General features: G+C 32.3%; 2 protein-coding genes across 2 annotated transcripts; one reads left to right on the plus strand and one right to left on the minus strand.

Annotated features, from left to right (window-relative positions):
- The first annotated feature begins 3,286 nt into the window (after nt 1-3,286).
- On the plus strand, nt 3,287-5,020 carry LOC132619465 (uncharacterized). The gene is made up of 3 exons (XM_060334366.1): nt 3,287-3,902; nt 3,990-4,104; nt 4,387-5,020. Exons 1-3 carry the CDS (start codon nt 3,287-3,289, stop codon nt 5,018-5,020), a joined length of 1,365 nt encoding a protein of 454 aa, XP_060190349.1.
- Nucleotides 5,021-5,064: 44 nt separating this feature from the next.
- On the minus strand, nt 5,065-7,969 carry LOC132619467 (putative F-box protein At1g32420). Its single transcript, XM_060334367.1, has 2 exons — nt 6,886-7,969; nt 5,065-5,204 (listed from the first exon to the last, which is right to left on the minus strand). Exons 1-2 carry the CDS (start codon nt 7,967-7,969, stop codon nt 5,065-5,067), a joined length of 1,224 nt encoding a protein of 407 aa, XP_060190350.1.
- Between the last annotated feature and the right edge of the window lie 17,102 nt (nt 7,970-25,071).

The raw sequence follows: 25,071 nt of genomic DNA on the forward strand, positions 1-25,071 counted from the left end.
ATTGAAAGTGATTATTTCAAAGACATAATGGTTCATATTTCATCAAATCATACATAAGAGTGCCAAGGAGTATGTACAAGGATCATAACATGCTCGGATTTCGAATCTTAGGATTTTCCTCAAGGCTTATAATCTAGCCTATTGAAAACTAAAGCATGCCAAAAGAAAGAAAGATTGGGCTTTACATACTTCGTACGCACTCCAAGCTAGTCAATCTTAAGTTAATCCCATTCTACGCCTCGGGCTCCCCAAGGTCTACAAATACACCAACGAATGTCAAACATTAGCTAAGGGCACTTAAGCCATTTATTCCAAACTAACTCTAAATTCTACAGAAAATTCGGCAGCATTTCCCCTGTAAATAGGCCAACTCGAGAATTTAACTCGTCCAAAATCAACAACAACAATAACCAAACTAGCAACTCCAATAACCAATCCAAAAATCAATATAGCAATAGTAACTCTCCTTTACATCATTCAACAACATTCATAATATTCGTTTCAACGGCTTACTTTTAAGCCACCATATAGCTCATACATTCAATTATCAACCCGAATTCTTACTAACAACATTCAAGAACATTCTAAACAGTTTACATAATTTTTCCAACAATCCACTAATTTAATCCAATGTTGGCCGAAAACAGCCCCAAACCGAGAGCAGCCCCTATGCCACACTTCTCAATTTCAATTCATGATTTGCATCAACAATCCACAATATAACGATATAATTTTTTCATATATATACAAATTACGTCAAATGCACAATAAGCCTCAAATCATCCCACACAATTACAGCATCATTCTTGAGTTATCAAACGCTCAATTCCAAACTAGAATTCATAACGACGACAATTAAAACGCTAAGCGATATTGATTCATCCTTTGCTACAACTTTGGGGGCCATATACACGGCTACTTTATACATATACATTTTTAGATGGTTTTAATTTGTTTCTTCACCCTACAACAATCAAACATGCTACATGGAACTAATTCATCAACTCAATACCACACAAAACACACACACTTCACACGGCCAACACACCCATCACACAACCCACTTCCAACATACAATATTTCATGATTTTCACCCATATTAACATACTACAGCATGAATAAAATGTTCACAACACATAAAACAAGATCACACTTACCTTTCTTCTTCAATTCCTCAAGGGGGTTAGGGTTTGCGATCTCTTAAACAAATGACTTGATCGCTCCAACAATGCTTCCACGTTACTTAGGGACCTAAAAATAGTTGATTTGTACCAAAGAAATAATTTTCGGAAGGCTTGAATTGATCTTGGTTTTTCCCCCTCTTTGGCCGTGAGCAGTGGAAAATGGTGCTCTCCAAGTTCTTGTTATTTTTTCTAAGTGTTGAAGTGGGAAATGATAAAATATCACTTAGTTTTCATCTTTTAAGTCTCCATATAATATCCACAAGTGTCTTTGGCCACACAATGTGTGGGACCATCTCAATATACACGGCCACCATGGCCTTTTGTGCAAGATTTTTAAATTCCCAATTTATGAATTGTGGTCCCAATTTTTCCTAAGTGTTCAATGCCAACAATTTCATATATAACTTATGTCTCAAAATAAAATCAAAGGTCAAAAATCCCGACTTCAAATCCCGTAATAGTCTTGGCCCTAAATTATCATAGTTAATCCGGGTTGTCCCAATGTATAAAAATACGGGATATAACAGATCTGGTTAGCCTAGACCTCATACTCATTGACGAACAAGTAATATACGCTTCCAACTTTTTCATACATGTATTTTGAAATCAGTTATTGTAAAAACACTTTATGGTTGCGTTTTATCAGGATAATCTAATGCACACTGTCATATGGAAGAATCAAGTAAACAGGTTTCGAGATAAGTTGAGTGAAAGATCGGTCATTATTATTCGGTACTTCAAAGTTACTGACAATAGTGGTGTATATAGACCAGTGTCAAGTAATTTCAAAATTACTTTCCTTCGAATAATTGTTGTCCAAAAACAACAGGAAGATATTGTTCGTCTTCCTGTAAAATGGATTTCAATTTATTCAACCGGACATGATTCAGTCGAGGGTGAATAACAACACCATTATCAGGTATCCTTATTAACATCAAAGCTTGGTCATCCGGCATCCAAAGAACAAAATAATTCTGAACTTACCATTTCTCCCAATTCATGTTGCAGATGTGGTAGGTTGCTTATGCGGCATCGGTAACATAGAGAGTGTTGGTTCAAAATGGAAAAAAAAGAGACATCGAGATTCTTACTGATTAGTAATCCACTTAACTCATTTAAGTGCCTTGCGTTTGGTCTCTTCATAAAATATAATTACTTTCCCGTTACATTATTTTTCATTTTGACATTTGTTGTGCATATGACATTCTACATGAATCAGAAGGATTTTAACAGTAAAATATTTTGTTCTTCTTTTTCATGTATAGCTCTATCAAATCAAAAGTCGCCTTATAGGAAGAATGTGATTTGATCCGTACTTGTACAAGACGAAATTTGGCCCATACATAATCATTGTTACTTCAACCATATTAAAAGAATTCCGCGGTATCTATTTTCGATTTTAAATTACTTCCTGCAATTTTCCCCTATAAACATCAAACGTAATCATAAAGCGATGTTTTTGTGGAGTCTTTTTTTACAGGAGAAATTACTTTTGCAACCACGTGTGCAAGTAAAATATATGTTAATCTGAAAATTGATTACATCAACTCTCTAAAAGAAAAGTTTTCCAATAAATCTGTTGGGGTGGAAACTCTACAAAGTGCTAATGTTGAAACACTTCCAATAGAGGAACAAATGTTTCAGAATAAGATGAGCATTTGTGAATTGTTGGAATTGGAGTGGAGCATTGATATTCAGGTTATTAAACTGTTTATGCTGGATTCTATTTTGGAAATTACAAATCTATCACAATAATGTAATATATAATTGGTTATTTTATAATTTAGGAATGAATTGTTACGACACGGGTCAAGATCATAGAAATTGACAACTCATTCGATTGGTATTACATTTCGTGCAACTTTTGTCGTAAAAAAATCAAACCTGCAAATGGTGTGTATACATGCCCCACTTGCACAACAGATTGCAAGTTTCCATTGATGAGGTAAGAACGCAATAAATAATATAACTTCCATTTTAAATTGCTGAATAACCTAACATATTGTATAAACATAGGTTCAAGATTCACATTTGCGTCGCAAACAAAACTGGTGGTACAACTTTAGTACATCGCACATCCTGCAAATGGAGAGTGATTTTACATGAGAATGCTGCTTAATTTTGTCAAAGGATGCACCTCATTCGAAAGCATCAGAACAATTAATGGAGTCAAGCATAAAACTTACCGAGAAGAATGCTACGCATTAGGATTGTTAGATGATGATAAAGAATGGAATGACTGCTTGGCTGACACATCAATTTGGGCCACGGGAAATGAGTTGAGACATCTCTTTGTAACGATACTTATCCACTGTCAGGTATTTGATTCAAGCATGGTTTGGAAAAACAACTATGAAATACTATCAGAAGACATACCCACATTGCAGAGAAAGAGATTACGAATGAAAATTTTGTTGTTAAGTCAAGAACAAATTGAAGCATATACATTGTTCGAGATTGAAAGCATACTGTTAAAGATGGGTAAAAGTTTGCAAGACATAGATGGAATGCCAATTCCAGATTCAGCTTTACTACGCAATGTAGTAAATTGTCTGATCAATGAGGAGCTAGACTATGACAAAGACGAGCTAAAGAGAGTACATGAAACAACATTTTCTTTGTTAAATGATTGCCAAAAGATAGCCTATGATGCAATAATAACATCAGTTGAGAAATATGAGGGAAGATTATTTTTTATAAATGGACATGAGGGTACTGGTAAGACATTCCTATGGAATACAATTATTTCGAAGCTCTGATCACAATCAAGAATAGTTTTCCCCGTTGCTACTTCTGGAATTGCAGCTTTGTTATTGCCAAATGGTAGGACAGCACATTCCCGCTTCCATATCCCTTTGGATGTCACTGCTGAGTCAACTTGTGAAATCAAACAAGGCAGCCAGTTAGCAGAATTACTAAAGTAAACATCTTTGATTATTTGGGATGAAGCACCAATGCACAACAAGTTTTGTTTCGAATCCATGGACAAGACTTTGAGAGATATCCTCCGAGTGATGTATGAAAATAGCATAGACAAACCTTTTGGAGGACTTACAGTTGTCTGTGGTTGTGATTTTCGGCAAATACTACCAGTTATTCCAAAGGGTACACGAGCTGATATTGTTGATGCATTGATAAACTCTTCATACTTGTGGCCATTTTTCACAATTTATGAATTGAAGCAAAATATGTGACTACGTAGTGGTAAAGTAAGTCCGTCCGAGGCTATAAAATTTGCAGATTTCGACAAATGGTTGTTACAAGTAGGAGATGGATCATTTTACGATGATAGCAAGAAGGAGCTTATTAAAATACCTCAGGATGTACGCATCAACACGTCTAATAATCCAATATGTTCGATTATTGAGGCAGTTTATCCATCCCTCTTGCAGAAGTACAATGACCCAGGATATTTTAAAGAACGAGAAATACTGACACCAAAAAATGAAATGGTACATGAGTTGAACGAGACAATTATGAAAATGATATCGGGTGAAGGAAGAACATATTTTAGCGCTGACAATGTATGCAAAGCAAGCGTGAACACAAACGATGAAGAAATTTTGTACCCAACTAAATTTCTTAACAACTTAAGAATTCCTGGCATCCCTAACCATGACATACACTTGAAAGTGGGCACTCCAGTAATGCTGCTTAGAAATATAAACCAAACAGAAGGTCTATGCAATGGAACAAGATTGATCGTCACGAATCTTGGTATATGGTCTGTCACTGCTAACATCATTTTAGGGAAGAACATTGGCTCTAGATTAACAATTCCAAGAATTATTATGTCGCCTACCGAATCAAAATGGCCATTCAAGCTTAAGAGATGACAGCTTCCTTTAGCACCCTGTTACGCTATGACAATCAATAAAAGTCAAGGACAATCTCTTAACCAAGTCGGACTGTATCTTCCGAAATTGGTATTCACCCATGGACAATTATGTGTAGCTGTATCCAAAGCAACAACAAGATCAGGATTAACAATACTGAATGCGAACGATGACATAGAAGACCCTGCATTCATTAAAAATATTGTATACAAAGAAGTATTCCAGAACGTATGTTAGAGAGTTGAAGAGACCAATTACCAATATTCATTACTATATAATCTTATAACAAGTGCTTAATTAATTATAATCACTTTACAGTGCCGTGTTAGCAGATAACTAGGCATACATATGTCGATTAACTCTATACAAGTCGGAATTTATGTGGTTCATAATAGATTATTCCTATACATTACACTACAACTGTTGAAATGAATTGGACAATAGACGTCGGAGTAAAGGCAAAAAAAGATCATTGATGTGCAATATGTAATACGTTCTCTGATAAAGTGTTAAGGGTGTAATACAATTTTATTTCCTTTGGTTTTTGTTGCCAATACAACATACAAATGTTTATATTTAGAGGTTGCTATTCATTATAGAATACATTTGGGGGTATCCCATCTACATTAGATACAACTAATGAACTAATGTGCAACGACTTTGACACACTAACAGAAAAGGCTATACCTAACAATAAGTGTGTAATTATTTAAATTAATTAATGTCGCCATTCCAATCCGGCTATATGAAGGATGTAACTGACAGTGCAGCGCCACACCACATACGTGCGAAGCACTAGACACAAAACAAAAAAAAAACAAAATACAATTCGGACACATTGAGATAAATTGGTACGCACAGAGTAACATCCTCAGTTGCTATATTTTGTATACAAAAAAAAAAAAAAAGGATAATAAAACTATTACAGGTATTCATTAGAGCTTGTTAAGACATTTGCTAAAACTTTAATCAATGAAATACCGTTAATTTATCTGTATTGATCGACTTAATAGAGAATGCACATACGTAAGCTTAATGAGGCCGTGCAAGACCGCACGAAGCGCGGATAATTTACCTAGTTACCAATAACATCGACCCCTCTCGTTCTCTCTATATCTGTGTTATTTTTTGCTGCTAGTGCTTTCCCAATGTGTAAATTTCAATGTCTACACAGCATTGCTGTATGTTTGCTTGAATATTTAAGTGAATTCATGGCAACGGATACTCCATACAACTCTTGTAATCTAAATTTCACAATTGCTAAAATAATAATTTGTTAATATGATCGAGCAAACAAGATAATATTTTTTTATATATTTTTCCTATACGTAATACTTTCCGCGCAATATACTTATACTAGCTACAAGAACAAACAAATAAAGAGATGCTACTGATACATAAGAAAATCTTTTTCTCTTTGCCCTTTTCAAAGGAAAGGGACATCTCGAAATGCTAATTTTATTCGGTATTGTAAAATATCGAATCTATGCAACATTAAAAAGAAAAACAAACAAACAAGCAAGAAATTAAAAATATAGAAAAGCACTATAATCAATGCAAGTCATTAGTTAAAACTTGTTCCATGATATCGTTGTCTTAGTTTTTACTAGTGTCTGATGTTCTTTTTATAAAAAAATATCAAAAATTAATCTAATCGTACCAATATCGAAGAGAAACCAAGATGATGAGACAGTTTCAAAAAATCTAATTTTAATTCTATATATAAAATAACTAAAAAATTAATATAATATGAATTTTATTAAAAAAACCATCAGAACCGTACCATTGTTCCCCTACTTAAAACTTTTGATGAGCGTTGCAATTGTCTTTCAATGGGAAAACACTTTCGGCCCACTTATATATACCTTGAATCAAACCCTTTTCACAAAATCCATTGATTTTGTGTTCTCTCAAACTTTTTCTTGTGACATCATAACATAAATAAATAAATTCATCACACTTCTTTCTAGCAACAAATATAATCTTCCCACCATACGTCTGGAACAAAAAATGATGATTTATAGGGCTCTCCATGGGAAATCCAATGATGACATGCCTCTCCCATCCTTCATGTTGACCATTTCCCAAGATCCACAAATTAGTTTCTCCATTAATCAATGTATCTTCAAGTACTGCCAATTTTTCCTTCACTTCAATTAGGTCACAATAACATCTGTATTGAGGTTTTACTTTCCACAAGTCAATAGTTCTGAAACTTTCAGTTTTCATATCAAATGCAACTATATTTGTCTCTCGGAAAGAACAAGTCAATTGATAAATAACTCCATTAATGCAAACATTTCTCCCTTGACAATAAAAATAAGGAATGCTTTCAATTTCCTTCCATGATTCCTCTATGCCCAAACTGAAGACCCAGCTTCTTAGGTGTCCCTGAACTACAACATATTTTAAGAAAAGAACTTTATAAACCTTTTCTTCTGGTTCAAAACCTAATAAATAAAGACACTCACCAGGATCGTATGTATAGGGATTTCCGGGAAGAAATCTTACTTCTCTAGTATTGGGATTGCAAATCACAGCAGGGTGCCTACCCATGCGCCAGAATAAGAACAAACCATTTACACACTCCACAGGGTCCCGCTTCATATCAAAATTGTTGAGTCCATCCAAATAATCCTCAATACGAAGACGAGAGGCTTTTCCATCTTCATTTTGCTCAATAGTGTAATAGAAGTTCCTTTCGGCAACAAGATCCCATTCGTGCAAAAGAAATTTGGTTCGAGTCCTAGAGTGACATTGATGAATATCCACGAAATATGATTTAGATACAAGGGAGTTAAAAGATTTGGAGATACATTTAAAACGCATCAAGGACTCGACAGGAAGCCATGAGAATATATCAAAAATTATTTCTTGAGGAATTGAAGGTATTTTTCTAGAAGACTTGATGTTCTTCTCCTCGTGGAAGGCGGCTGTAGTCATGACCATGTCTATTCTAATGTTTAGCAAACCCTTTTTTCAGCTTAAATATATAGGGCATTCATTATTATTGCCTTTTTTTTGGGGGGTGCAATTCAATGTTTTTGCAGCAAAGGCTACTGAAAGGTGAGAGAGAAACCTAACGGCTATGGAGTTCTATTATTATTGCCTTTCTAGTTTCTACTTTCCTTTTTATATTATAAAACGTTTGTACTTTCTTGAGAGTTTTTTATGGGAATCTACCCAATACGTCCATATTCTTTTTCTTTTCTTTTCTTTTTTAAAGTTTTTGGACAAAGAATACTTCTAGGCTTCTAGCATCAACCTTAACTTAGGAAAATATATACAGTATAAGGAAATTTTCCCAACTCTAGGACCGTACTGGAACTAAAAGTGTAATATGTAGGTAAGTTTTCAATCAATTGTTCGGATTTGCTACATATATAGTGGCCAAATTTCAGCTTCTATTTGTTAAAAAAAAACCTTTGGAATGGTGCGTCAAAAGTCAAAAGTAGAATGTGGATATTGTATTCAACTTTTATTTTTATCTGTTCTTAAGCAACAACCTATGTATAAATTATTGCACTTTTTTATATGCATATACGTGTATCTGTAGACCAAAAATTGTGAAAGTAAAAGCCACAAAGTTCACATTTTAAGACCAATTAGGATTTTACCTTATATGATTTTTTTTTAATTTATTTGAACTATCTATGTATTCGTAATTTTAAGACTTTAAATCACAAGATTTACGTTATAAAAATTATTTTCTTATTTGAATAATGTAAAAACTATATTTTCCTTCATGTTATTTTTAACTATATTGGTGAACTGTAGTACACTTCCACTGCGTATAATTATATTTGAACTCATTTTCTACTCAAACAATATTACATTTTTGCCACTATCATTTTTTAATACCATTTAAAAACTGCACACTTTAATTAGAATAATTTTAACTAAGAAAACTGTGAAGAAAATAAAAGAGAAAGGGAGAGAGAAATGTTGGCAGAAGTCAACAATACTAAAAATTGTTTCTCAAACACACAGTTTCGAAGTGAAACGTCGATGATCCTTTATCCTTGAAAATAGAGTTTTTTGTAGCTAAATATATAGAATTTGGGATGAACTAATATTAAGAATTAAAATCGACAAAAATAACCTATTTTTTTTAAACAACTTTTTTTACTCTTTTTTCATTTTATTACAAATTAGGGGATGACAACGTGAGGATTCAAAATCTCACCAACGTGAAAGTTCAAGTAATCACCAACGGAGCTACTAAGATCCCTACTAGCCTATTTCTTTTAATATTGACTACAAGTAATTAAATCTTTGAACCAATTAATTAGCAAAAGAATCCAATTCAATTTGTATTCATTAATCATCATAAGTGCAATTATTTTTCAAGTTGACACAACCCTTAGGCCACATAAATTTGTTTTCCTAATAAGAGACCTCACGGTGAAATGAATCATAAAATAGAGTAAGATTGGTTAATAGTAGTATGTACTAAGAGTCAAATCTATTCATATAATAAAGTTAGGCATAGATAAGGTGATGTGACATCTTTCTATGACCAACATTTCTATTTATCTTTTTTCTCATTTTTTTGCATTTTTTGATTCATTTTTGTGCATAATCTAAAAAGGAAATTTTACATAAATGACTAATATTTAGGGGTTTTAACTTGGGCATAGCTACATTTTAGCTAATTACATTTCGTAGCTACAGTTGATCGTATTCGCACACTACAGTAGAATGTATTCAAAAATCGAATTGTATTCAAAATTTGTTTGAGTAAGATTTCGTTGTATTCAAGTTAGATGTACTCAACTAAGTTGTATTCAAATCAAATGTATTAAACTTAACTATATTCATTTGTAACTACTTTTATATTAGATTCACTTTATTACATTTAAAATTAGTTGTATACAAAAAAAATATCCTTCAAAATACAAGAAACAAAAATACACCCCAAACACATTTTTGCACTAAAAATTAACGAATACACTCAAATATGAAATACAAGAAATAAAATACACCCCAAACACTGAATCGTATGCTAAAAAATTAATGAATACATTGTATTGTATGCTAAAAATTAATGAATATACTCATAAAAGAAACACTATTTTCCAAATCCGTCACCGGAAAAGGACCGGATCTGATATTACCAGCGACGAGAAAATACCGACCATGCTTGTTGAAAACAACTAAACAACCAGAAAATTAAAAAAACAAATCACCGCCACTTTCACTCCCATCACCGCCGAGTAGATTTGAGCCACAATAACACCATTATACTCCGATCTGAGAAATACTCACAGATCTAAGCTTAATTTCTATGAAGAATACGAGCAACAAGAAGATGAAGAAGAAGTAGGGAATTAAAAACTAATGGTACCAGTCAGGAATCTTTCTAATTCAAAGGTGCTACTATAAGTTACGCCGATTTCACGACAAAGTGGGAGCCTTAGAGCTTAAAGAGAGAGGGAAGGGAGAGAGAGGGGAGGGAGGAGAGAGAAAAATGTGGATGCAGGGGACATACGGAGAGAGATTAGAGAGAGAGAGAAGGAAGGGAGGAGAGAAAAAAATGTGGATACAGGGGTTGCTTTTTTATTTTAACCTATTTGTATGTTTTAGTTATTGAGTGTAATTGATATACACCTTTTAGCTACGAGATGTAAATAAATTAAAGTATAGCTACTAGATAAAAATAAAGGCTAATGTTAGTTAAACCATGTAGATTTCCCATCTTATAATTAAATGGATTAACAAATTCTTCATAAAGCAAATAGTAATTAAATATCACTTTGAATAATGTAAAATTTACTTGGCATAGCTTATATTATTACCTATTCATGAAACATAACTAAATTTTACAATAATTATATTTAGTAGCTAAAATATAACATATTTACTTCATATAGCTACCAGTTTTTTACCACTCATCTGATAACTTCTCACACCCCTAAATTTAAGCAAAAAAAACGTCTCTCTCTCCTATCCCCCCAAATACACGTCATTATGCACAATATCCCTTAATTTCCTCCAATTTCAAATCAATTTTACGATAGTTCAACTTCCTTGTTTAAATCTAATTAACTACTCATTAATTTCAATCATAATTCAAATCTAATTACCAAAAAAAAGGTAAGATTCTATACTGATTTTTAATTTTCACCGTGTATTTAGCCTATATTTTTGGGTTTTTTTTTGTTTTTGTTTTTTCGTTTGAATTAAGAATGCAACTCTAAATAATTAATTATCACTGTTTGTTCTTGGTTGTTTTTTCTTAGATTCAAGTGAAATGGCTAAGAAAGCTTCTACTCCGATGAGGAATAGAGGTATAGAACCGAATTTGAGATTCCTAATTTTTCTTTGGGAATTTCTCAACATGAAACTGCCATTGCAGGCTCTTATGCTGAGAATTGTTCAAAAAGAATTAACGATCCTAGGTGTTTTGCTAATTTTATTGATTCGAAGAGTAAACAACGAGAAAAAGTGAAAAAGGTTTCTCAAATGGAGATACAAAAGAAGAGAAAGACTGGTAACAATGTTGCTAATGTTAAGGGCAAAAAATTGCTAAAACCAAACATAATGTCGATGAGGATGATGATGCAGAGGTATATTTATGTTGTATTTTCAGTATATTTATTTCGTTTGTATTTTTTAGTTCAGTTATTACAAATCTGTGAATTAACCAGATCTACATTTTATGTGCATTTTAAGTATATTTTGTATTGTTATTTTTCTCACATGTTTCTTTAGTTAGTTCGTGTTTATTGTTCGTCACCATAAGTGTAATTTTTAAGATTTTTAAGTATATTTGTGTATATTTTGTTGACAGTTATTACAGATCTGTAATTTACATATTCAGTCAATATATGTCATTATATTTTCAGTATATTCATATATATGTATTGTTGAAATTTAGATACCTAAAACAGCATGCCAAAAAATTTAGCTATCTATGTCATTATATTTTCAGTATATTCATATATATTCATTGTGTCCACTATTTTTTGTCAATGATATGTGTTTTTTGGCATGCTGTTTTAGGTATCTAAATTTTTTGTTACCAAGCACCCTGTTGTGGTACCATCTATGTGTAGATACACGAATGTTAATGTAATGCAAGCTATTAGAAGCAAACTAACAGACCCACAGTTGGACATGTTCAGGAATTCTTGTTTTGGTAAATATCTCAGAATGCAGCAATTGAATGTAGAAGCACAGATTCTTCGGTGCTTTATGGTCAAAGAACTTAGGTGCAGCACATATAGGTGCTTTACATTTGAAATAAATGGTAAAGTTCTGTAAATCGACTTTTATGTTGTTGATGTGTACAAATTACCTACACCCCAAGTCTCACTCAAACTGAATCGGCATTCATGTCCTGGTACACTAAGTCTCATGCTCAACGTCTTACTTTATAACTGAAGGTGTTTTCCGCCATATCAAGTCTCGCACTATACAGCTTATTGATCCTGATAGATAGCTAACTGTAGTGGCATGTATGCCCCACAATACTGAGCCTGGCGCCCAACTATAATCTAACTACGATGGAAAAAAATGCCTTACCATGCTGAGCCTGGCGCTCAATATGAATCTAACTGCGGTGCAAAACAAAATCCCTACTATACTGAGCCTAGCGCTCAATGCAAATCTAACTGCAGTGGCAAAAGTGCCCTGCTATGCTGAGCTTCTCAACGCACTGGTGATTATGAGGGAAATCATACCCGTGCTCTGAAGATAAATCAAAATCAAAGAACCTAATTAGGTATGATATCACATAACTGTGGTGTATTCAACACACAAACTTAAAAAGATGAAACTCCTCTTTAACACACCCTTTTGAAGTGCAAAATTCTCGAAGGTTTATCGTCTCTGCTGCTAAATAGTCGGGAACTCTCCAAAACCCAAACTAAAATATGTTGTACTAGGCCAATATGATTCTCCCCTGTGGAAGTCGTGACGATTGAAATGTCCATGTTGATTCTCCGTATATCACATTCTCGATAGCCTTACATAACCAATTGGATACGCTGAACTGAAATGATATTCCTCATTGTGTTATAATAGTCAGCTTTTATGACTGTGACATAAGATCGTGGTCTTAATTTGTAACTGTTCTGAAATTCCATTTTCTATTACCGTTTACACACTTAAGGAAATTCACTTAATGATGCCCACATTTTCTCAAGTATAACATGTATGAACTATGGTCGTTTTGCTCGTAGCCTTGCTATTTATGTTGTTGACTGTGTAGGCAAAATTGTCACTCAGCTAACTGAAACTCTGCTCCTACTTCCAGAAATATAAAGAGATATTATCTTTAGAACCTAACTCAAATCATAGAGTCTTCCAGATCTGTATAGTAACAATTGATACTTCTCCGAGCCTTGTAGTCTAGTAGTCTACTCAAGTCATCTTCTATATTTTAGCCTATCTTTTAGGCTTACCTCTAATCATTTCAAACTTCTTTGTAAAATCTTGGAGAATATTCTTAGTCGCTAGTGCCTGAATACTTGAGCGTGTTCCCACCTAACGTAGGGAAGAACACTAAATGTACCATTTTCTATACTTCAAGCTTTATAGCACGAGGGAGGAATGAAAGAAGGGAAACTTTCCTAAAATGTCCATGTAGCCCCTCGAAGATAAGTACAGACGTCTCTGTACCTATCCGCAAGGCTCTACTAGACACCGTGCCATGACTCCAAAAAAATTGAAACTTAGCGCTCTGATACCAATTTTGTCACGACCCAAAATCTAACGCTCAGGTCATGACCGGGTACCTGTCGAACTTCTACCCATAAGGCGAACCCTCCAAGCTAATCATGCGAAAATTAACGAATAAAATGAATAATACGCAAAGTCTCATAATATAAAGAAAAGTGCGGAAGCGAAATACAAATACTGAGTCTTGCCCATAAACCCCATAAAAATGTCTAAGTCATGGAACTACTAGTCTGAATATAAAAGTACGAGCCGTATCTCGGAATACTACTAAGTCAACTAAAGAAGAAGAGGCCGTCATGATCTAATGATGGCTCACCTCAATTGAACTGGACTAAACGAAGCTGAAATGAATTAAGTATTGGCAACCTAGTCACCGTTAACTACACCTGACACATACAACATCAACAAGCGTGAGTCTAAAAAACCCAGCAAGATCATCGACACTCTTATCTTACCCCTGGGGCAAGTCTTTGAAATCCCTGATAATGCATAAAAGCAATTACACAGTACAAGTATATTATATATATACAAAAACTGGAGCTAAAGCTGAAATCATGAAGCATAAACAAGCAAAACATGAAATGCTCTAAATCTCAATCTATGCTCGCGGGACATAGTACGTATTTATCTATGTCTTACCCCATCTTTCGATAAGGGCATTATTTACCCCCATCTGACTCGGACGAGCAATACATGAAATACACTGAATCTGAGTGTATGCTCACGGGACATAGTACGTATTTGTCTATGTCTTACCCCGTCTTCCGAAGAGGGCATTATTTACCCCCATCTTACCTAGACAAGCAATAGATGCACTAAACTGAATCTGAATCTATTCTCACGGGATATAGTACGTATTTGTCTATGTATTACCCCGTCTTCCGGAGAGAGCATTATTTACCCCCATCTTACCCGGGTCACTTAAAATTCTAGCATCTATCTCTCACTAAACATCAATGAGACCTATGGAAGTGCCCCTCTAAAGATATGATAAGTGGAACATACATCCAATCAATACCACTTCTAAACTTTACATTTATATAAATAGTCTCTATTTAAGCGAAATTACGCTAAAGTACTCATATGGTCATTATTTTAGAAACTTGAAAATTATCCAATTTAGATCATGCTTGCCCACTCACACAACCTAAATGGTTTAAATGCATACATACAACACAAACCATGTGTTTTTATGAAAAACAAGTAAATTAAGAATTTAAGCTTCACTTGCCTTATAACCGGAACACAACCTCTCTTGAAATGCTAAATTCTCTTCAACAAACTCTAGTAGCATCAATCTATCCAATAACATAAATAAATGGTCTAAATTTGTCTAGGAAAACTAATCCTATAATTTTAGGTTTAGAACTAAATCTCAACATTCTATACATTAATTCCATAATTCTTTTAAAAAAATTGAAAATAGTATCTCAATCCCATTAATAAACAATTATATAATATATTTATATATATATATATATATATATATATATATATATATATGCATGTGTTCTTGCCCCAACTCCCAAAATAAATAATATTTATAGAGTAAGCAGAAAGAAGGAACGAAAGAAAGAAAAGAAAAGACTCAAAAGAGCAAAGAAACTAGAAGCACTGTGCAGTACGTGAATTTGCAGGGAGAAAAAAAATGGCAGATTTCACAATTTGAAACAATTTGTTATGTCCAACCCTACCACTAGCCATCATTACCCCTTCTCTTCACTTTCTTTTTGTTGTCATCACCCATACACTTGAATACATATCTCTACAATAAAATCCAATGCTTACTTACTAAAGTAATAACCTTATGTACCTGAGTATTCTCTTATTTTCTTTTTCCAAGGGAAATCTTCACTGGTGGCTTTTCTTTCTTTTGAAAACCACGAACTACCCTTCTACTCTTTCGTTTTCCATGCTAGAAATAATATAATAATTTTTCTGTGTCTCTCCCTTTACACAGGAACGTAACCACAAAACAGACACAATGCGTCGGGTTTTTCATAAATTTTCAAAATTATTTTCCAGAAAACCGACGGACTGAGTCGGTTTTCTGGAAAATTTCCAAAATTAATTTCCATAAAATCGACGGACTGTGTCAGTTTTCTGGAAAATTTCCTGCATTCAATTCCAGCATTTTCTGCAGCCACACACCTGCACAGAAACCAGTACCAAAAGCAACTCAAAACTAGCATTAAAATGCTCCAAATTAATTCTAAAAGAGCTACAACACATAAAATCACCATAAGTAATAATAAAACACATCAAACACTATCTAAACACATCAAATACGATATAAATAGACCTTCAAAGTTCAGAAATATTTAAATGTCCAACCAATTCTAACTTTGAATTCTTAATAACAATTCTAACTTTAATAACTTATGGATTCTAACTTTAATTCTAAAAATTGAAAAGTAAATCTAGTCAAATAAAGTCTATATTTTAGTTTTGAGGTTATAGAAATATTATAACTTAATAATTCTAACATAAATTAATAATTCTAAGTTTGAAAAACACAATTCCAACCAATTCTAAAAATTGAAAAGTAAATCTAGAGAAATAAAATCTATATTTTAATATTGAGGTTATAGAAATATTATAACTTAAAAATTCTAACTTTGAAAAACACAATCTCAACTAATTCTAACTTTGAATTCTCAATGACAATTCTAACTTTAATAACTTATGAAATTCTAACTTTAGTTCTAAAACTTGAAAAGTAAATCTAGTCAAATAAAGTCTATATTTTAGTTTTGAGGTTATAAAAATATCATAACTTAATAATTCTAACATAACTTAATAATTCTAAGTCTGAAAAGCAGAATTCCAACCAATTCTAAAAATTGAAAAGTAAATATAGAGAAATAAAATCTACATTTTAGTATTGAGGTTATAGAAATACTATAACTTAACAATTCTAACTTTGAAAAGCACAATCCCAACCAATTCTAACTTTGAATTCTCAATAACAATTCTAACTTTAATAACTTATGGATTCTAACTTTAATTCTAAAAATTGAAAAGTAAATCTAGTCAAATAAAGTCTACATTTTAGTTTTGAGGTTATAGAAATATTATAACTTAATAATTCTAACATAAATTAATAATTCTAAGTTTGAAAAGCACAATTCCAACCAATCCTAAAAATTGAAAAGTAAATCTAGAGAAATAAAATCTACATTTTAGTATTGAGGTTATAGAAATACTATAACTTAACAATTCTAACTTTGAAAAGCACAATCTCAACTAATTCTAACTTTGAATTCTCAATAACAATTTTAACTTTAATAACTTATGGATTCTAACTTTAATTCTAAAAATTGAAAAGTAAATCTAGTCAAATAAAGTCTACATTTTAGTTTTGAGGTTATAGAAATATTATAACTTAATAATTCTAACATAAATTAATAATTCTAAGTTTGAAAAGCACAATTCCAACCAATCCTAAAAATTGAAAAGTAAATATAGAGAAATAAAATCTACATTTTAGTATTGAGGTTATAGAAATACTATAACTTAACAATTCTAACTTTGAAAAGCACAATCTCAACTAATTCTAACTTTGAATTCTCAATAACAATTCTAACTTTAATAACTTATGAAATTCTAACAAAAAGCACAATCCAAAAAAAAAAACTAGTCAAATAATTAAAGTATACATTTTTGCACATATTCAACATCATTAATATTACAAAGAATGATAACTAAGCTAACACAAATACATTGGCAAAGAACATGAAATATAGCACAATCTCAAGCCAAAAAAAAAATGACAACTAAACTAGTCAAATGAAGTTTACATTTTTTTCACAAATTCAACATTAATAACATTGCAAATGATGTTTAACAATGTTAAATAGATTAGCATCAGGCCTAAAATCTACAAATAAAACTAAAATTGAAAGAATTTTAAAAGCCCTAATTTAAGAGAAACTAACCTCAATTAATTAACTTCAAAATGGGTCTGGGGTTGGTAAGGATGGGTTGCGCAGGCAGCGGCGCTGGGCGGGAGGGAAATGGGCGGTGGGGCTGGGCGGAGGGGAGGGGGGCGGCGGGTAGCTAGGGTTTGAGGGGAATGAGAGTTTAACTGGGATAGGAGAAGAAATGAGTATGAAAACTCGTCTGGATTGTTTTTAAAGAAAAACCGACGGACAAAACCGACCTTGTCCGTCGGTTTTTCCCGCATGTTTGACCAGATTTGACCCAAAAAAAAAAAAGGAAACCGACCCTGTCCGTCGGTTTCCTAGAAAAAATTGTTTATTATGTTTTTTAAAAACAAATTGAATTGCATATTATTTAAAATATTTTTAAAATAAAACTGACGTCGTCCGTCGGTTTTATATTAATTATATTATTTTTTTAATAAAACCGACGTGGGACGTCATTTTTTTTTTTTTTGCGGATATATAATTTCAAAATTTTGCGGACAAAACCGACGTTGTCCGTCTGTTTTTTAATTAAAAAAATAAAAACAAAATTAGAAATACACAAAACCGACGCACTGAGTCGTTTTTTCGAAGTGATGCAGTCCGTCGATTTTTCGTCCGTCAAATTTTGTCAGTTTTTAGTAGTGAGAGGACCATTAAGCACAATTGTACCGTATTCATAGCGCTTGACTCAACCCGTAATGGTAGACTGTTACGCTCTCATCCAGAGTTGTCCTAACGACCTACCGGCCTTGGCGCTTTCCCGGTTCCCCGGTGCTACTACCGGTGGTAGCCATGCTAACTCACTTTTTGACTTGTCCCTATGTCACGTGTCTTAATTGCGTTGATACAAATGTATCCTCTGTATTTGGCCCAAGTCCCCCGAACTTCTCGGGATTTTAACAGTTTTCCTGGGAAATGAAAGAGATTTTGATCGAAAGTGTTCGAGACGCTTTATTTAATTTGACTATTCTGACTCCTCGAGACCACGTGCCCCTTCCTAGATGGGCACCGATCTACATTCCTCTCCGCGGGTCCCGAGGTGAATGATGACCCTAGGCATCATCCTTGCCTATTAATATATTCACCCACGTTTTCACTTCTCTTTACTTTTCATTTCTTCCGAACATAACTCCCCACTTGCAAGTAGCAAACCACCTGAAAATCCAACTCCGGTCACCAGAAAAAGGTATTCCTTTAGCCTTGTATACCCCAATTCTAGAAACAACCACAAGGTCTTCTTCGAACCCGTCCAATTTTACGGACTAGGCCTATGTGGGATTTTTCATAGCCCACCCGATCCGAGTCTATTCTCCGAGTACCTTTCGGGGGACATAATAAAGCTCACAAGGCGGGGAAGCAAATCATGCTAACCGACCTTGATGATGACCACGACCGAGGATGGACAGAGCGTTTCGTGATCATCTGTATTACCCAATACACATATCAGCATAATTGTTGCTCAAACGTAATGAAAGAGTTAAAGTCCATTGGTAATTTAATCAGCAAGGAATTACTAAGGTTTAAAAATTAGCAATAAAAACAATGAAATAACAACACTGATGTCGTTGAGTCCATGCTTGGAATGGGCATTATCCGATTATTATATAACAAAGGCACAGAGTAGCAAGTCTCAGGAATAGGTAAAAAGTGTGTGACATCTCCATTTCCACAAGCTCTATCAAGTGCATGCACCCTCCATTTAAAACGTATTAACTGAACACGACAAAGTAATGTTGGTTAGACCATACTCCAATCGCTTTTAGCTTAAAATGAGATAATACGTGTTACTTTAGAATTCAGAATAAGTTAGTACTTTTTTTTATAGTTCAAAATGATTGAATTTTACAAAATTTGAAGATATATTAATTAAATTTTTCTAAACTTATCCTTCTTTTTAATGTGTTTTTCAACTATTTAAGCATTCTAACACCGGCTATCTCTAGTTTACGGAAATTTTTTGGAAGAAACAAAAGGATAATAGTAAATAGATTATACTTTGTATAATGTCTTTAATTAGCTTTCTTAAGAAGTGTGTCACATATACATCATTAATATTAAAGAAGTAATTCATTTTAATATTACAAATTTTAAGAAAACTTAGTAAATTATACCTTAAATTTTTATTACTTTAGGAATGAAAAGAGTTAAAACGATAGCTAAAATAGAACGGAAGGAGTACATAATTTTAAAATTGGAACAAAAATATTAACAAGATCATCAACTCTCAACGTATTAAGATCCTGGGTTGCCTCAATATCTATTTTCTTAACGTGAAATTCTAATCTTAGAGACTGCAATATCTTCTCAACAACTATAACTTTAACATCTTCCAATACTACTCCATTGGCCTTCATATCATTAACTGTTTTTATAATTCTTGTAAAAAATTCTTTGACAGATTCTGTTGGTTTCATCTAGGCCAACTTATATCATCTCCAAAGCTGTTGGAGTTTTTCTCTATTCACATCTGTAGCACGCCTATATGATTTCACCAATATTGTCCAAGCCTCTTTTGCTGATTTTGCATGCAAATATTTGTTGTATACATGCAATTGGACTTTGCTATTGAGGTAGTAGAATGCCTTATAATTCAATTGCATATTTTTCTCCAATTGTGTAACTGCTTCACCAGTTAATGTTGTGCCCTCTGGGGTTTCCACGAACCCTTCATCAATAATGGACCATAGCCCAACAACATTGAAGAAATTCTTCATCTGTTGATACCAACTCTCAAAATTATTTTTGCCATCAAACACAAAAATGAGACAATCCGGTAAATATGGAATATTCATATTCTTTTATATGTCGGATCTCACACGAGGCTTTGATCGGATCTCACACAGGCTCTGATACCAATTTGAAGGAAATAAAAATACTCAAAGGAATAATATAAGCACAAGCGGAAGACTCAACAATGGCTATATAGAAGAAATTTATCAAACTAGAGAGAGAAGGTAGGAGACTTTACTTAATAACTCAAATCTCTTGAAAGTACGATAAAATATGTGACATAATATCCCTATTTATAATACTAGAAACCAAAATAGACTAGGACTAGAAAACCCATTCCAATATGAACTAGACAAATAAATTCTAACTAAATATGAATTAAATAAATACCAAATGCCAATCCTAAACAACTTTGGATTAGTAATCTTAGTTTAATTCCAACAAAACGGAGGAAATATTGCTTAAATTGTTAAATTATGACGACATAAGAGAATAATACTTCTTTAAATTAAATGCAATTAGATGTGCCCCTTTAGCCAATTATTAGCAGCAACATCCTTGCACTAGTTGACTTGTTCCCATTAACACGTTATAACAAGAAATCTAATAAAGTACAAGATTCTACAAATTTCGAGTACAAATCAGCAAAATTGTTGCTCAAACGTACTGAAAGAGTTAAGAGTCCCTTGGTAATTTAATTAGCAAGGAAATACTAAAGTATAAAAATTAGCAATAAAAATAATGAAATAATGATGTCGTTGAGTTCGTGCTTGGAATGGGCATTATCTCATTATTATATAACAAAGGCACTGAGTAACGAGTGTGAAGAATAGGTAAAAAGAGTGTGACACCTCTCCATTTAAAACGTATTAACTGAACACAACATGGAAGAGCCCGGAGCCAAAATGGGTTTTTTTTGCATACGTGGACAAAAATAGTATGCTTTTTTTTTTTATAGACCAAAGTGGGCAGTTCGTGATCCATGCAACGAAATAGTTTTTTTTTTATTTCATGAATTAAATGAAGAAATTAATTTATTATTTTTTTTCTTGCATTTCGTGAATCAATTCACGAAATACCTTTTTTTTTATTTTATTTTCTGAATAATTTTTGCATTTCGTGACACAAATCACGAAATAGGTTTTTTTTTTTGCAATTCGTGAAATAAATGGAAGAAACATTTTTTTTTGGCATTTCGTTGCATGATTCACGAAATAGCCTTTTTTTTTTTCAATTCTTGAATTAAAGAAAGAAACTGTTATTTTATTTTTTTGCATTTCGTTGCCCAATTCACGAAATAGCCTTTTTTTTGCATTTCGTGACACAATTCACGAAATAGCCTCTTTTTTTAATTTCGTGAATATTAATTAACTTAACTATTTTTTTAGCATTTCGTGAAATAGTCAACGAAATGGGTGTTTTTTCTATTTTTTGTATTTCTTGAATTAAAAAAAAAAAAGGAAATTATATATTTTTTTGCATTTCGTGTATTAAAAAACGAAATAGGTTTATTTTTTTTTGTATTTCGTGTATTAATGAAGGAAACTGTTTTTTTTTTTTTTTGCATTTCGTAATCTATCGAAAGAAAGTGTTTTTTTTTGTATTTCGTGAATAAATTCACGGAATACCTTTTTTTTATTTCCTAAATAAAAAAGAAAGTGATTTATATTTTATTTTTTTTGCATTTCGTGACACAAATCACGAAATCGTTTTTTTTTTTTTTTTGCAATTCGTGAAATAAATGAAAGCAATTTTTTTTGGCATTTCGTTGCATGATTCACTAAATAGATTTTTTTTTTTTGCAATTCTTGAAATTAAAGAAAGAAAATGTTTTTTTTTTCATTTTTTTGCAATTTTTGTTGCATTTCGTGACACAATTCACGAAATATCCTTTTTTTTTTTTTTAATTTCGTGAATATTAATTAACTTACCTGCTTTTATTTTTAAGCATTTCGTGAAATAGTCAACGAAATGAGTGTTTTTTTTGTATTTCTTGAATAAAAAAAGAAATAGAAAATTATAATTTTTTTTTTTTTTGCATTTCGTGTATTAAAAAACGAAATAGGATATTAGAATATATATATATATATATATATATATATATATATATATATATATATATATATATATATTTGCATTTCGTGTATTAATGAAGGAAACTGATTTTTTTTTTTTTTGCATTTCGTAATCTAATGAAAGATTTTTTTTATTGTATTTCGTGAATAAAAAAATGAAATAGGAAATTATATATATATATATATATATATATATATATTATTTCATTCATATACCAATGAAATAGGATGAATATATATATTTTTTTTGTATTTCATTTATATAAAAACGAAATAGGAAAATATTTTTCTTTTCGTTTATATACCAACGAAATGTTTTGTTCCATTTCGCAGGTATATGACGAAACCTCCCCCCCCCCCCCCCCCACCTTTTTTACCGTTTTTCTGCTCTCTATATCTCTATGGTTTTAATTTTATTTTTTTGTTCATTTATGTTGGTTCAATCAGTTTCAGACGAGCATTAAATACTTGTCAAAATAATATCTTTTACATTTCTTGACTTAATTTGCGAAATTTTTTACTTTTCTTCATTTATAAATATTATCCTATCTTTACTTATGGTATATCCTTAGTCTTTCAATTTTCTTTTATCCATCTCATATCTTTCATCTATTGTTTTTTCTTATCTGTTTCGTATCCTTCAACTTTTATTTTTTCTCTCATATATTTCATAAAAGATGACGGAAACTCATGTTAAAGTGTATTTATTTTGGGGTGGTGAAGTTGTGTATGAAGCTGGTTCGGTTAGATACAACCGTGGTCCTGAAATAGGGCAAAGGTTTCCAATTTCCCTAAAATAGGATCGTCTGCAATGCGTCTTAAGGAGTAAAATGTTCGTAAATGATCCTGAACTATCGGTGGTTATAACCGGACGATGTCCAAGTTCATTTACAGCCGATGGTTCACCAATTTATGGTGAGATGCTAATTACGAACGATGAATCTTTATCGTCATTTCTTAGTTGTCCTGAGATTTTTAAAAATCACATATGCATAGCGGCGCTTGACATGTATGCTACAGTTCAACGCTCTACCCAGGTCGAAGTACCGACCGACAATGAGTTCGATTTTGGAGGTACTACCTATCTCCCAAGTTTGAATATTGGTTTTCAAGGGGTGTAGTTCAACAACAAACAATTGTAGGATTTGGTAGTCAGTCAAATGATACAACTAATTATGGTACACAGTATGATGGTATGGCTTCAACGCATAATCATAACTTTGATTGGAGTGGACAAAATCGTGAGACGGGTGGACCAAATAATGCTACTACGCAGTTGCATAATTTGAATTGTAATGTACGACACCCTTCACATCCTGGTCCAAGTGAATTGGACAGTGATAGGTAAATATAATCATATTTTATTCACTTTATTCATGGATTGTATAATTGTATTTGACTCGTAAATTCTATGAATTTTTCTTATTTATAGGCATAACGATTTTGAAGATAACCTCACGTTGACTCAACTCACACAAATTGTGAGTAATAACGATTTAGAAGAAGCTAAAAACAAAGCTAGTTAGTAGCTTTCAATTCATTTTAAGAATCTTGGCAGAAGCATTGTTGTTATATTTAATTTTCTTCAAGCATTATTGCATCCGTTCAGAAGAAGCTAAAAAGGAAGCTATTTAGTAGGTTTCAATTCATTTTAAGAATCTTGGCAGAAGCATTGTACACTTTAACAATTTTCCCCAAGCATTATTGCATCCTTCAGAAGAAGCTAAAAAGGAAGCTATTTAGTAGGTTTATTGTACACTTTAAGAATTATCTCCAAGCATTATTGCATATTTTCAGAAGAAGCTAAAAAGGAAGCTATTTAGTAGGTTTATTGAACACTTTAAGAATGATCTCCAAGCATTATTGCATCCTTCAGAAGAAGCTAAAAAGGAAGCTATTTAGTAGGTTTATTGTACACTTTAAGAATTATGTCCAAGCATTATTGCATCCTTCAGAAGAAGCTAAAAAGGAAGCTATTTAGTAGGTTTATTGTACACTGTTATATATCTTTTATATTTCGTTGCATACTTTGCGAAATGCAGGGACAATTTTTTTAGCATGGGCAAGTCAAATCCCAATTTTTTTTACACGGATTCCTTGGTCTTGACAGTTGAAAGAGCTAACATTTTCTTACAATTGCATTCATCCAATTTATAAATAATCGGACTACCTCCATTCTCCATTTTCCGGTCTTCCTCTACCTCCATTCTTTCTCTTCTTCCGTTCTTGATTCTTTTCTTCTTCTACTACTAATCCTATCACAAGGATTTCTCAGCTTTTGCTCCATAATCTTCTTCAAATTTATGTAATTTATTAATTTTATAAGTTTTTACATATATTTTTTGATTTAGTCATTATAAATTAGTTCACATTTATTTTTTTGATTTATTTATATGTTATACTTAGTGTAGTAGACTATATAATAAAGAAAACAAAAGTTACAAGTTTAATTAATCAATAGTTGGTAATTTCAGTCGTTGCTTCAATTAAAAAAAGCTTTTAAAAAATGTTAGTAGAGTTTATTGGTCAACGAACTACAGTTTATTGACCATGATTATGAAAGTATTTTAATTATATTTTCTAACTAAATCATCATATAAAGGATTTGGAATCTATTTACATGAAAATACAT

Source organism: Lycium barbarum, chromosome 11, assembly GCF_019175385.1.
Source record: "Lycium barbarum isolate Lr01 chromosome 11, ASM1917538v2, whole genome shotgun sequence".
NCBI classification, from domain to species: domain Eukaryota; kingdom Viridiplantae; phylum Streptophyta; class Magnoliopsida; order Solanales; family Solanaceae; genus Lycium; species Lycium barbarum.

Bases quoted from the DNA above. Each gene is read 5' to 3' on its own strand.
- LOC132619465 (XM_060334366.1), top strand. From the start codon at position 3,287: ATGAGAATGCTGCTTAATTTTGTCAAAGGATGCACCTCATTCGAAAGC. The intron at 3,903-3,989 runs GTAAGACATTCC...CTGGAATTGCAG, and splicing joins AAATGGACATGAGGGTACTG to CTTTGTTATTGCCAAATGGT. The intron at 4,105-4,386 runs GTAAACATCTTT...GTGACTACGTAG, and splicing joins CAGTTAGCAGAATTACTAAA to TGGTAAAGTAAGTCCGTCCG.
- LOC132619467 (XM_060334367.1), bottom strand. From the start codon at position 7,969: ATGGTCATGACTACAGCCGCCTTCCACGAGGAGAAGAACATCAAGTCT. The intron at 5,205-6,885 runs GTATATATAAGT...TAATGAATGCAG, and splicing joins TGAAAAGGGTTTGATTCAAG to GGTCTTCTATGTCATCGTTC.